The sequence below is a fragment of the Medicago truncatula genome, chromosome 8, assembly GCF_003473485.1.
Source record: "Medicago truncatula cultivar Jemalong A17 chromosome 8, MtrunA17r5.0-ANR, whole genome shotgun sequence".
In the NCBI taxonomy this organism is placed as follows: Eukaryota; Viridiplantae; Streptophyta; class Magnoliopsida; order Fabales; family Fabaceae; genus Medicago; species Medicago truncatula.
The window spans coordinates 41675021-41689139 of record NC_053049.1 but is presented as its reverse complement, the minus strand read 5'-3'; the positions used below and the strand labels follow the sequence as shown (position 1 = coordinate 41689139).

At 34.7% G+C, this 14119-nt stretch overlaps 2 protein-coding genes across 4 annotated transcripts; both read right to left on the bottom strand.

Moving 5' to 3' along the window:
- Nucleotides 1–1896: 1896 nt before the first annotated feature.
- Nucleotides 1897–5438, bottom strand: LOC25501870 (pentatricopeptide repeat-containing protein At5g04780, mitochondrial). 2 transcript variants are annotated; one of them, XM_024772180.2, is made up of 2 exons: nucleotides 2520–5438; nucleotides 1897–2334 (listed from the first exon to the last, which is right to left on the bottom strand). In XM_024772180.2, exon 1 carries the CDS (start codon nucleotides 5242–5244, stop codon nucleotides 3139–3141), a length of 2106 nt encoding a protein of 701 aa, XP_024627948.1. In that variant the 5' UTR covers nucleotides 5245–5438; the 3' UTR covers nucleotides 1897–2334; nucleotides 2520–3138. The 2 variants fall into 2 exon arrangements, with proteins under 2 accessions (XP_024627948.1, XP_013446762.1); XM_013591308.3 differs by having other exon boundaries at nucleotides 2979–5438.
- Nucleotides 5439–8410: 2972 nt separating this feature from the next.
- On the bottom strand, nucleotides 8411–13531 carry LOC25501869 (protein SCAI homolog). Of its 2 annotated transcripts, XM_013591307.3 has the most exons (9): nucleotides 12845–13530; nucleotides 11487–11690; nucleotides 11143–11385; nucleotides 10729–10795; nucleotides 10456–10626; nucleotides 10181–10272; nucleotides 9485–9664; nucleotides 9268–9404; nucleotides 8411–9093 (listed from the first exon to the last, which is right to left on the bottom strand). In XM_013591307.3, the coding sequence occupies exons 1-9, from the start codon at nucleotides 13337–13339 to the stop codon at nucleotides 8904–8906; spliced, it is 1779 nt and encodes a 592-aa protein (XP_013446761.1). In that variant the 5' UTR covers nucleotides 13340–13530; the 3' UTR covers nucleotides 8411–8903. The 2 variants fall into 2 exon arrangements, with proteins under 2 accessions (XP_013446761.1, XP_024628989.1); XM_024773221.2 differs by lacking the exons at nucleotides 8411–9093; nucleotides 9268–9404 and having other exon boundaries at nucleotides 9495–9664; nucleotides 10177–10272; nucleotides 12845–13531.
- Nucleotides 13532–14119: the final 588 nt, after the last annotated feature.

Here is a 14119-nt window from a genome sequence, read left to right as displayed (position 1 = left end):
GGTTAATTCTGAGCAATGAGCATGTCACTAAAGTTGTATTTGTCAGCACCTCTCACTGAGCATGTCCTTGATCCCACGGTAAAATATTTATGTTTTCTTAACAATAATAGCAAACTATATAGCATCCAATCTATCATCATAACTCAAATATTAATTTAATCTCACAAATAATCAAAATACAGTTATTTATTATCAACGGTGTTCATTTCTCTCCTCCATAACCACAATCGAGCTGTGGGAGCAGCACTGTAACAGTGACTTGAGTGTTATGGGGTGCCAAGTCTTACATTGACTAATATGAGAAGTTAGAAAGAGTTTTTAAGTGACTTGAGTGTTATTTGGTAAAAAAAAAAAAAAAAAGTGATTTGTTTCTTCGTCTTTAATCGTTAGCTTTTAAGAAATGTTTCCCCAATTGAGTGGATATTTATCAATTTATACGGAGTTGAGTTCTGAGTACCTCGACGAAGGCTGTATAGGAAGGGATTGATCGAAAAGGTTGAGAGAAGGGTTGTGTAGAGTGTAGCCGTTGAGACGTCAACTTTCACAGGTGGTTCTTTAATAAGGACTTAAATATCAAGGGGTGCCCGACCACACCAGTAAGAAGTGCTCGGTAACGTATATAAGCGATGGCTTGGTTCTTCTCCCTTATCAACTAACTAGCTTTTAAGAAATGATTCCTCAATTGCGCAGATACTTATCAATTGATATTTGATATCACAGCTGGATTGTCAGCATCTCGAAAAGTTTATCTACAAGGGACTGGTCAAAAAGGTCGAATGAAACATCAGAGTGTAGCCGTTGAAAGCTTTCATGGGAGGTGTTTTTGACAGGGTCTTCAATATCATGGGTGCTTGCTCAACTCAAGTTGAATAGTAAGAGGTACTCAGTAAAGTATAAAATGGTGGCTTGATTCTTCTCCCTCATGCGCTAGCTTTTAAGATGTTCTCCTAGTACTCAATACTTATCACACTAAAACATAGGAAAGACTATTTTGATGAGTGCATATCTAATACCGGTACTAAATTCAAAATTTAATTGATGGTTTTTTACATTCCTAACAGAAGAAGCCAGACCAAACATACTATAAGTATTTCTTGATAATTTAACAAATAATTATTCTTAGTCTTCTTCTACCTGTGAATTGTGATTGTAGCACTAGTATTAACGTTCATTCATCATTTGATATTCTACTTCGGGTCGGTTTTCCAGATGCAATTTGTTAGTTTTTCATTGGTTTCTTTCCCTGGAGATCATTATATTTGATACACTGTTAGACACTAGATGTGAGTATCTCTCAAAGCTAAAATTCGAATATTAATTCACCACATTGTAGAAGTTTAACCATTTCCACTAAATCCAACTCCCAACTTTTTGCAAATGCATAGCATGTATATGTACCCTTATTATGTTTTCTTGTATATTCATTCATTTATTGCAACATTATTATCTTTACAAGGTTGAGTCTTTTTTTTTTTTTCTGTTGATTTTTTTCATATGTAAAAGTCGATCATGGTAACCAAAATTTACAACACAGGCTGCACATCAAACACTTACACTCTAGTCATTTTTCTGTTGACTTTTTTTTTTGGTGGTAGTATATTTTGTTGCCTCTTTACTCCTCCACAACTTTCAGTTTCATACGGTTGTGTCCAAAACAAAATATTTCAGTCTAATCCAAATATTGTGAGTTTACTTCCCATTCTAGTATACACATAATTAGTTCAAAATCTGTTCTGCTAAAAAAAAGTATGAAATATAAACAACTTTCTGTTTGTTCTTTTTCAAAAAATGAAATATGAACAAATGCAACTAAAAGCACCTGATTTTCTACTAACAATTATCTTGCCAAGCCTAAAAACACAAGTCAGGCACCTATCACAATCTAACCTTTAACACTAGAGAGCAAAAAATACAGCATTTGGATAAATGAAGCAGATGGGGTCAAAGTAAATAACACAACAAGCAGATGCAGCCATAAAAAACAAATCATTTTCCACATGACAAACCATGCCCCACAATTGATATTCTTGTCATGTCACCCAAAATGTTAACCCATACATTTTATATTCCTTTGACCAGAGAATCTTTAGCTTTGAAAGCCTGCATATAAATCTAACAATTTACTTATTGTCTATAGAGTCCAAATCTATGTAGTATCAGTAAAGTGAAAGGAGACAGCAACGTCAAAGTGCCTGGCAAATTGCACACCACAGAGCGCACAGCTGCAGAATTTGGTGCAACAAAAATAGGTAGATGGGTAGGCAAAGCAGCAGATCTAATTCACTTTCCTCGGGTGGGCAGAAAAAAGATATCACGGATCGGCAGAATATGAATCTGTAGAATAAACAATGCAATACAACAAGTCCAGTCAGTAACTTCAATTTTAGTAGTGCCCAAAGAAGTCTAGGTGGCAATCAACCCACCGCAATACCAAACATGCATCAATCAAAATAAAGAATGCATTGGCTAATTCATATGAGAGTTAAATAAATAAATAAATAAAACTAGAGATCAAATACCTTATAATAATTAGCCTTAAAAATGGATCAGTTATAACTTGTGCTCATACTAAACCCATGATAGTTGATGAGCAAAGAATTGCTTCCCACTCAAAGAAAGCATTGGCGATTATGTTCTTAGCTTCATTGTGGACATCCTAGGGTTAAAGTGTCAAATTAGACCAACATGACTAAAAGTTGATGCGGGGAAGTTTAAACTTATCATTCACGTATATTTACTGTATCAGTCTCATTTGGGATGGGGCCGATCATTTTGCAAAATGCCGATAAAGGAGCTGTCGAGAAAAAGGTAAATTGGCTTCCATTATGAATATTTACATCAGTTGGGTTCTAGACACTCATCCAAGGCTCTACCTGAATTGTTGAACCCAATGTATAATTGTTTTGTATCCCCTAATGTTTTTAGCTGCTTTACTTTGTCACAAGAAATTTCAATCACAACATTGTTGTTCGTCTCACCTAATATTCACATGCTGCACAGCTTCTCAAGTCCTTGAAATCTCAATCAATAACATAGGTTTTCGCCTTGTTTCAAAATCTTTAGACAGGATAATATGACACTGCACACCCTTCTTTTGAAAACATTCAAAGCGCCGGAGATTACCATCGGATTGACACTTTACCTGTGGTCCTTGCAAGAACACTTTCCACCAAAGAAATGATGAAACCTGCTTGAATCTCTTATAATGATTGGCCGAGTAATAGCAATCGATGCAAACTTCATAAATTCATGACAGTCATCGCAGATACGTATATTCTTTATGATCCGTATTGGCGCAGCTCCATTGGACTTTTTTATTAAAGAAAACGCAAGGGCAAGTTTCTCACTATGGTGCGAGATGGATCTCAATTTTTCTTCCTCTCCCACATTATGAAGAACTATGCCCGTATCTGGATTATACCCAATTTGTTGCAATATTCCAATCAATCTGTTCAATTCACTGTAGATTTTTTCCATTTCTGGATGATTGTGATCATCGGAAACAAATCTGTGGACTTTTTTCCCAATTTCAACCCAACTGTATGCAGAAAACTTCTTTGCATTTTTGCTCTTCATAAGAGATCTTACAACAGCTACATCTTTCCATCTCCCACAAGCAGCATACAAATTGGAAAGCATAATATAAGATCCAGCATTATGTGGATCCAATTGAAATATATGATTAGCCGCAACCTCTGCAGTCTTTATGTCGCCTTTGGAACAAACAGATAGTAAAGCGGACCAAATTCGGCAATCAGGTTTGTGAGGCATGCCTTTGATTAAATCCAATGCCTTATCGATATTACCTGACCGGCCAAGGAGAATAATCATGCATGCATAGTGATCCAACGTCGGTGTCATTCCTTGTTCACTGATTGAATCGAAATGCTTACGTCCTTCTTTAACCATATTAGTATTTATACAAGCAGATAAGACTCCCACAAAACTGATATTGTCGGGTTTGAAATTTTCTTGCAGCATTCTTTCATACAGAGTCAAGGCCTCCTCAGCCTCCCCATTTTGTGCATAACCCAAAATCATGGAATTCCAGATGATCACGTTCTTAATAGGCATAGTTTCGAAAATTACCCGAGCATCCAAAGGGACTCCACACTTGCAATACATATCAACAAGTGCACTTGATACAAGCATGTTACTATCAACACCCATAAGAATAACTTTTCCATGGACGGCCTGACCATGATACAATGATGCTAACTTGGCACAAGAGCTTACCACAGTAGAAATTGTGTGGCTGTCAGGTCTGACGTTTCCACGAAGCATTTCACTAAACAACATCAAAGCATCCTCCTCTCTTCCACTTTGTGCATAACCAACTATCATCGTAGTCCAACAAATCTCATCCTTTTTATCTATTTTATCAAACATATTCCTTGCATCATCTACACGTCCAGATTGAAAGTAAGCATTGAGAACACTAGAAACCGTAACTTGGTCAGGTTTCAAACCAGATAATTGCATCTTATTAAAGAAACTAATACACTCATCAGGCTTCCCCATTTTCACATATCCGGAGATCATCAAATTCCACGAAACAAGATTCTTATTAACCATTCCATCAAACAACCACCGCGCCCTATCAATATCACCACACTTAGCATACAAATCAGTCACAGCATTCCAAACAAAAACATTCTTCTCAAACTCACCAACAACAACTCTCCCATGAATCTGTTTCCCAAGCCTAAAATCCAAAAGCTGAGAACACGCTTGCAACGCATTCACATAAGAATACTGAGTCGGCCGAAATCCATCTTCCTGCATTCTCACAAAAAACCTCAACGCTTTTCCAGAAAGCCAATTACTTGCAAAACAAGCAATCATCGTATTATACGAAACAGAATCACGACAAGCCATTCGATCAAACACCAAATTCAAATCCTCAACCAAACCCACTTTTGCATAAGCAGAAAGAAGTGCATTCCAAGAATAAATATCTCTCTTAGACATTTTATCAAACAGTTGTTGTGCATCTGAGATTTTCCCACATTTTGCATATAAATGTAGGAGTTGGTTGTGGATGAATGAATCGGTAGGTTGAAAAAGTTGAAGTTCCATGTGAGATTGCAATCTTTTGGCTTGGTTGAAGTCATTGGATTGAGCACAGTGAAGAACAAGACGAGTGTAGTCGGAAGAAGAAGCGGGACCGCGAGTGAATAGAAGATCTATGGCTTCACGAAGCTGTTGCTTGAGCTTCATTGTTGGTTTAACTAACTTGGCCATGTTTCAAACAATTTCCTACACGTGCAGTCTTTAAGCGTTTGGGTATATCTTTGTCACTCTTTGCCTCTTCACTTTCCAGGTAACCGAGTTCAACATGAAATCAGCGGTGAGGTTTGATTTTGTGGTGGCAAAAACTTGATTTTGAATTGGCTGATTTTTAAATTAATTTAACTAGATGGAATCTATTGAAGAATAAAGAGTTTTTCTATTTACACCCCATGTTTTTCTGGTTACACCCAAATTTTCTTAAAAGTTTTTTATAATACCAAAATTGCCCTTTTATATAAATTTTCTTAAAACTCTAATTTTATTCATTGTCAGTGAGTTTCACCCTCTTTCACCCCACAAAGCGATCGATCAAACAATTTGATGTTCAATATCAATCTCCATGAAAATTAAAGAGTGAATCAAAATATTTTTCATCCATACTCGATTGAATATAAGTAAGTGAATTTCTTCTTCTATTTGCTAGTTTCAATTTTTTTTCCTTCAACTGCACTGATGCACTGTACGATTACAGTTTTAATTTACATTGGCAAGGTTAACTTAAATTCAGTTTAAGTTCCCTACTTAAACTGAGTTTACATGAACCTACTTAAATTAAGTTTACATGAACCTACTTAAACTGAATTAACATGAACCTACTTAAACTGAGTTTACATGAACATACTTAAACTGAGTTTACATAAACCTACTTAAACTGAGTTTACATGAACCTACTTAAACTGAGACATGAACATACTTAAACTGAGTTTACATGAACCTACTTAAACTGAGTTTACATGACCTACTTAAATTTAAATTGAGTGTACATGGCTTAACTTACATAAACTGAGTTTACATGAACCTACTTAAATTAAGTTTACATGAACCTACTTAAACTGAGTTTACATGTGCATACTTAAACTGAGATGAACGTATAATCATTGAATAAGATTGAACTTTTAGATGTACACTTAAACTAAGTTTGCATGATTTACTTAAACTAAGTTTACATGACTTACTTAAACTTAGTTTACATGAACCTACTTAAACTGAGTTTAAGTTGGTACTTACTTAAATTTAGTTTACATGAACTTAATTTGCATGACCTACTTAAACTCAGTTTACATGAACCTACTTAAACTGAGATTAAGTATATACATTTAAACTCAGTTTATATGACCTACTTCAACTAAGTTTTAGATTAAATTTTATGAAAGGGTAATCTTGTCATTTTGGAGTGCAACCATGATTAACTAGGGTGCAAGTAGAAAAACTCAAGAATAAATTGGAGAGGAATAATTTATTATGGACGTAAAATCAATTATACTGGAAATGCTAAAAAAAAATGTTATTACAACAACTTGTTAAGAAAATTAAAATAGAATTTGTCAAAAAAAAAAAATATTGTTGTTCCCACATTACATAAGGCTGTGAAATAACATTTTTACCCTTGCGACAGTTAACTACCGAAGTTTTGAACCGGCTGCAATTAACTACCGAAGTTCCTTCGACGGTTAACTGCCGACGAAAAAAAAAAAAAAAAAACTGCCGAGGAACTCATCAATTTTTTTTCATAGCATGGTTAATAATACTACTTCGGTTGTGTCTGTCTAGGGAAGTGTGTCATGTTAATTTATCTTAATTTCCTTTCCATCTGAGCTCAAACTTTTGGTTTCTAACATTAAAGATGTAAGATGTATGAATTGGCTTTTTAACTTTTCCTGTAATGATTCCAAAGAACAAAGCTTGTGCGAAAATGCCCCTGCAGTAAAATATAATTCGGTAGTTAACTATGCTAGGAAAAAAAAAATTGATGAGTTCCTCGGCAGTAAAGTGCCGAGATTTTTTTTTTTTTTCGTCGGCAGTTAACGGCCGAAGAAACTTCAGTAGTTACCTGTAGTCGGTTCCAAACTTAGGTAGTTAACTACTGCAGAGGCAAAATCGGCATTTATTCGTGTGACACAGCCTTGTGTAATGTGAGAACAGCAATTATAGAAATAGAAATATTTTTGGTAATTGGTAAAAAAGAGTATATTCAACTTCTGAATATTTAAAAGTTGTTTATGTCAAAAAAAGATTGTTGTTTCAATGTAATGTTTTTACTTTTTTATTTTTTAACAGGTGTCTTTAAAAATATTCAAAAATATCAAAGTCAATTTTGATTATTTTTATCGAAGACAATTTTAATTAACATAATCGATTTTTGACTTTTAATAGTTTAAGTTTATATTTTTTTTTTGTAGTGACCGAGGTTTGAACCCCGAACCATTGTTCCTACTGAGTTAAGGACACACTTTTTAATTTAGTAGTTTACTTCCCAATTTCTCTTAAATTTTTATTTATTTGTTGATAATATTTCTCCCAATTTTTTTTTACTAGGTGACCCAATCAACTTGACACCTAAGTCGCAACTCACAATGGCAGTGAGACTTTTTTTAATAATATTGAAGTAAAAAAGGAAAATATGAAGTTGCAATGATCCCCAAAATAAAATAAAATAAAAAACTTCAAATTTTCAGACATCCCTAACAAAAATGATTCAAGAACATCAATCTTCTTTCTCCTTCCCAATCAATCATGTTACACTACGACCAATTGTGGTGCTAACCAATATTCGAGTTTCTCCGGTGCTTAATTTTTATGTTCGCCATGCAACTAATCATGCATCTTGCAAGAAAACAATGTACATTTCTCTCTTCGAAATCACAATCGTTCATTTCTCCCACGTTTCATTTTCTCTCATTTTCTAAAGCCTTATGACATTCCTGGCTTTGGTGAATCCTTGAGACAGCCTTAACATTTTTCAATAAAAATATGAAAACAATGTCCATTTCTCTCCTCAAGAACCACAATCGAATTGCAGGAGCAAAACTATTATAGCGACTTGAGTGTTATTAGTTGCCAAGTCCTTAGAGGTAAAATGTATCGATCATTTTTGGTAAAATGTCATATAACATCAGCTATTTGTAACAATATTATCTCTTTCTTTGTTTATTCACTCGTTTATTGTAACATTATTATCTCTACGATGTTGAGTCTTTTTTCAGTTGACGTTTTGGTCTCATACTGTGTCCCCAAAACAAAAACAAAAACACTTTACCTCCCAGTCAAACTCTAAATAGTGATAGTTTTTCTACCGAAAATTGAAAGATTAAAGCAACAAAAACAAAAAATACCATTATTGTGAGTTTAATTTCTAGTAATGATAGAATTCGTTCTTCCCATAATATACTCTCCTCCCCCAATCAATGTTCAAAAACGGTTCTGCTAAAAAAAGGTATGAAATATGAACAACTTCTTGTTTGTACTTTCTCAAAGCTATGAAATATGAACAAATACAACTAATTTTCAACTAACAATTATCTTACCAGGCCCAAACACAAGAAAAGTAAGGCACCCATCCCTACCTAACAAACACTAAAGAACAAACCGCCAAATACAGCATATGGATCAATGAAGCAGGTGGGGTTGAATTAAGCATCACAACAAGCAGATACAACCATCATCAACAAACCGATCTTCACATGACAGCCCAAGCCCCACCATTGATATTCTTGTCATGTCGCCCAAAAGGTTAACCTATACCTTTTATATTCCTTTGGTCAGAGAATCTTTAGCTTCAAAAATCTGCATATAAATCTAATAATTTACTTGTTGTATATAGAGTCCAAATCTTATGTATTATCAGTAAAGTGAAAGGAGTCAGCAACGTCAAAGTGCTTGGCAAGTTGCACGACCACTGAGCGCACAGCTTCAGATTTTGGTGCAACAGAAGTAGGCAGATGGGGTAGGCAAAGCGGCAGATGTAATTCACTTTCCTCAGGTGGGCAGAAAAAAGATATCACGGATCGGCAGAATATGAATCTGTAGATAAACAATGCCAAAAATTAAAAAATTAAAAAACCATTCAGCAACTTCAATTTTAATAGTGCCTGAAACAGTCTAGGTGGCAGCCAACTACAACTATGACATTCTAAATAACCAATCATAATAAATGAATACATTGAGTGATTCATTATAAAACCAGAGAGAAAATACCTTAAAATAAGTCGCCTTAAAAATGGGTCAGTTATAACTTGTGCCCATACTAAATCCATGATAGTTGATGAGCAAAGAATTACTTCCCACTCGGAGAAAGCATTGGTGATTATGTTCTCAGCATCATTGTAGACATCCTAGGGTTAAAATGTCAAATTAGACCAACAAGAGTAAAAATTGATATGAGGAAATTTAAAAATTGTCCGCGAACACTTACTGTATCAGCCTCATTAGGGATGAGACCAATCATTTCGCAAAATGCTGATAAAGGAGCTGTCAAGAAAAAAGTAAATTGGCTTCCATTATGTATATTTACATCAGCTGGTTTCTTAAAAGTCGGCCTTAAAGGTGAAAGAAATAGAGCAGCCGTTTCTCCCCTTTCAGCACCATGCAATTCCTGCAATCATTTAATACATGCATAATCAATCAAGACCTGTTGACGTAAATAATACCAGTAAAAAAAAAGAGCATCTTCTAATTAATGACCCAATCAATTTCACTGTACATTGAACATGGGACAAGCCAGCAATCAAATGTTCTATGCTGATTGTCTCCCCCTAAAAACTAGTACAGAATCATCCTTAACCCAAAAGGATGATGTGTATCTCATTCTTTTTGTAGCTACATAGGGAATGTTAACAACACCATTTAGTTTCTTTACACCATTTCAACTCTGTCCCTAAAGAAAGTTCTACATTCCAGTTAATGAAGAAAATCAACAAGGCAGGATTTCCATGGCTAATGCATTAAAATTCATCTTAAAATGTTGTGATATACCCTCAGATTGTACAGAAACAAAGTGATTCCTAACTTCATCATGCTACTAACATGTAAAATTAGATTTAGTGAATATACAGATAAGCTCCATCTGACAATTTCCACAAAACACATACAAAAGTTTGGACAAACCTGCCTTGAATGCATGGCTGTTATCACTGTCAATAATCAAGAAAAGAGGTTTCCGAGTGAAGGGAATAAGATCGCCAGGGTAGAGGTTATTTGAACCTGACAATTCAAATACAGCATATGTAAGTGTGAGCACAACAAAGGTACTTCTTTCTTTTATAACATACAATTGACACTAATCGAAAAAAGGAAAAGAGAAACACATTACAACGCACATAGTTTTTCCTGGAAAAATCTTAACATAAATTTGACAGTGAAACGACTTCAAATACAGGTACCCACCACTATTTCCCTTGGGACCAAACCACAAAAAATCGTCCTGATGACAACTTGATTCCCTCTTGCCATTATTTTGAAATTCTGACATTCCAGAGTTCAGTTCATCGGAAGACTGAGAAAGGACTTTGTGTCTTGAATATTTGGATGACCCTCCATTATTAACACCAGCCTTCCCTGTATGAGTGAACACAGATCATTATGGCAACAAACCTAACATAAAACAACATAGCTTAAAGACTAATTACTTAGACTTGAAAAGTCAGATCAAATGTAAACCTGGGGCAGAAAGATAAACCAGCACAACACTGTCTGGTGGCAGCTCCTCGCAAATTGTTGCCATAACCTGCGTAAAACATGAAGCTCAATGTATGAAATAACAAATCACTATTCACAACAGTCATTCGAAGATTGTGAAAATGTTTGCAGCGTTTCATAAAGCAGATAATACATGAGAAAACAAAAAAAAAAATGCAAGTACTTGTATGGACAAATAGACATGAGAACATATCATAAAAAACATTAGAACCAAAGAAATAAAAACAGATTTGGATGTCCAAATCTTTTAAAAGGAAAAGCCATAAAAATCTCATTCAATATTGATAACGCCTTGTAAATGGAACAGCTTTTAAATTTTAGCAAAGAGAGGATCAAACTAGATATACTAGCTTTCCACTAGGCATGAAAACTCACTGCTATCACGTGTGTCACAGATGGACGATACAAGGTAGCCTTTGTAGGATTAGAAGGTATATTTGGATCTATCATATCTGCAGCAAGGTTCATGTCTATTATCCCAGAAGCTCCTGAATGATCAATCACATCACCATTCTCCTTAGGTCTAACTATACGCTTTTGGTAGAATGACCCACTAGGCTCCCATTCTAAACATTGTAACATTCTATAGACGTCCAATGTAAGTTCAGCAAATTTGACCTGAAATGGAGGGTATATGAAGATTCAAAAGCTTCAGTACCTTTAAGTTACTAAAGTTATGTACAAATACAAATTTAAGAATCACCATGGCAAGTATTGACCTCGTTTCGATGATAGCTTGCTAAGAGTGCATCATGAAATTTTAAAACTCTTTTTGCATGAAAACGTGCTACATAAGGAAGAGAAGCCTGATGAGAATCAAATGTAGCACAGTAACGCATAGGCCTGATGCTAAAGCCCTTGTCTGCTTTTGTGAAGCGAACAATTTCTTGCACCACGAGCTTCCATTCTTTAAAGTTAGTATCCTGAAAAGAAATAGTTTATACTCATCAAGTCAAACAAGCAACACAAAGATATTGCTTCTCCGGATAAATGTTGAAATACAAAGCATCAATGAACCATACTACGGTAAAATTTCATGAGATCTTCTAAACAAAAGTAAAACACAAAAGCTTCACTGTTAATAATGAAAATGTGAGTATAAAAGCAGAAGTATACAGCTCACTCAGATTTTGAATTTCAACAAATTGATGATCAAAATATATTATACATGTAAATAGGTTTTCCAAAGAAAATCATCATTGCACCACCAATGTTATTCTAGAAAACTGGCCCTCATAGTCAGCATAACATTTAGAGTACTGCTTGAAACTCGGGTGACTCGAGCATTGATTTGGTTTTACAACGGAAGGCTGTTTTCTTTCAAAAAAAATCACCATTTGATGTTCTTTGATACAGTCAAACTGAAGCATCTCCAATAACCTACTCTACAACAGCATTAATATCTTTCCAAGTTCATACAATAGTCGGGTGTACCAATAGAGAAACTAGAGGCCAAATGATTAAGCAGGTAATCCAATCTAACCTATCCCTTGTTTATTTTCTCCTATGGGATCAGATGTTACTGATTCCACTTATTAGTACAGAGATCTCATGCACTATCAACGACATTAATCAATGAAACAAACATATCATCACAAGAACAAAACCACCCTATATTATATCTGATACAGGTATACAACAAGTCATGCATCAAGTCATCAAATCATTGCTGTTTTCCTCTATTATATAAAACATAAAACTATTCCAAGGGATTTAGACCCCTTAAGAAAGTGGTCATGGGTGGAGAAATTCGGTTGACCGGGAGAACCCGTATTGTTACTGCTATGCGGATATTAGTTACTGCTAAACAGCAATGAAAACTTCCTATTTATAACATGGTAACCAAAAAAATCTAAAACTATTGTGATTAAACAGTGATCACAAACTAATTGGTGTAAACACAGTCAACAAAAACTATAAAAAAAGGAAAATTGATTGTGACTATTTCACTTTCTTTTCGCAGCTCAAACTTAATTTAGCAATTTACTGAACATTCAAATGTCGCAAGCACTACCAAATTAACAAAAAAATTAAGCTCAATTACGCTAAAAAAATGAGAATGAAAACAACGTATTACCCGAAAAGTACTCTTGCAATCATCAACCAAAGCCACAAACCGGTCCATGAGATGTTTAACCATCTCAACCCGGTTCAAAATCAACGAAACCAACAAAAATCTCGCATAAAACCTCAACTCCTTAGACCTTACTCCTAGATCTTTCGATTCAGAACCTTCAAAGTACCTTCTACTGAGTATAGCTTCATAGAAAACATAAGCTTCAACGAGAAATCTAGTTTCGCTAGCTCTCATATACTGACCGAAGTAGAGTTGACCAATTCGGCTCGCGATCTCGCCGATTTCCCATCGTTTGAGACCACACTGAATCAGCTTCGCGCGATTTTCTTGCTGGTACTTCCATAAGCGCGTGTAAGCTTTGAAAACTTTGTGGAAGAAGTGATTCTGATTAACGCGACCGTAGGCTGGTACGTCGCGAACCCTAGCGAATTTGTGGTCCGCGTTTTCGACTAGAGCTCGGAAAGTTTGTAGCGTGAGGTCGTTGTCTTCAGACATGAGAGCTGAAATGGAAGAGTTTTTGATTTTTTCGTTTTTTATTTCCGGTGACGGTTATCGTCGCCGGTCATCGGAAACTTGGAGGAATGAAGAAGAAGAAAAGGGAAAATGAGTAAATTACAGCGAAATATATGGAAAAGAGAGAAACGGTGAAGAGGGCGGTTACACTTTTTGTTTGTCAACAAGTACTGTCCTGTGAAAGTAAGTAATATAATCAAATTAAATTACGGAGACTTAATTAATTTTTAAAAAAAAAATGGAGACTTAATTATTTTGATTTTTTTTTATTTAGATGTTAATTAAGGTTGATTAAGAGAAATGGTTGTGTGTCCTCGTGAACTTAGCTCGGTTGGTATGGACAATACATAACATATGTAAGGTTGGGGTTCAAACCCCGACCACCACAAAAAAAAAAAAAAATCATATTAACCAGTGATTTGGACGCTAGTTAAGAAAGTTTAATGTATAAAATTTTCATTGAAATCAATAATTTTTTGACTTTCAAAAGTTGAATACACAGCTTTTCCATATTTTTTCATACATTATTTTTATATTGGTTTTCAACTAGTGTCTTTGTGCATTAGTTAACATTTTTATAAGAGAAACGCTTATTTCTAACACTTTTTTTTTGGTATAATATTTCTAACACTTTCTATAGCAATCACTTTTATATTAAGCGAAACTAATATAAATCTCATTATTTTATAAGTGATATATTTGTAAGGTTTATGTCTCAGATAAGTTTCACCTTATAAAATAATAATTATTAGAGAAATATTT

Bases quoted from the DNA above. Each gene is read 5' to 3' on its own strand.
- LOC25501869 (XM_013591307.3), bottom strand. From the start codon at position 13,339: ATGTCTGAAGACAACGACCTCACGCTACAAACTTTCCGAGCTCTAGTC. The intron at 10,273-10,455 runs GTGGGTACCTGT...TTGAATTGTCAG, and splicing joins TGGTCCCAAGGGAAATAGTG to GTTCAAATAACCTCTACCCT. The intron at 9,665-10,180 runs GCAGGTTTGTCC...AAATGATTGCAG, and splicing joins ATAACAGCCATGCATTCAAG to GAATTGCATGGTGCTGAAAG.
- LOC25501870 (XM_024772180.2), bottom strand. From the start codon at position 5,244: ATGGCCAAGTTAGTTAAACCAACAATGAAGCTCAAGCAACAGCTTCGT.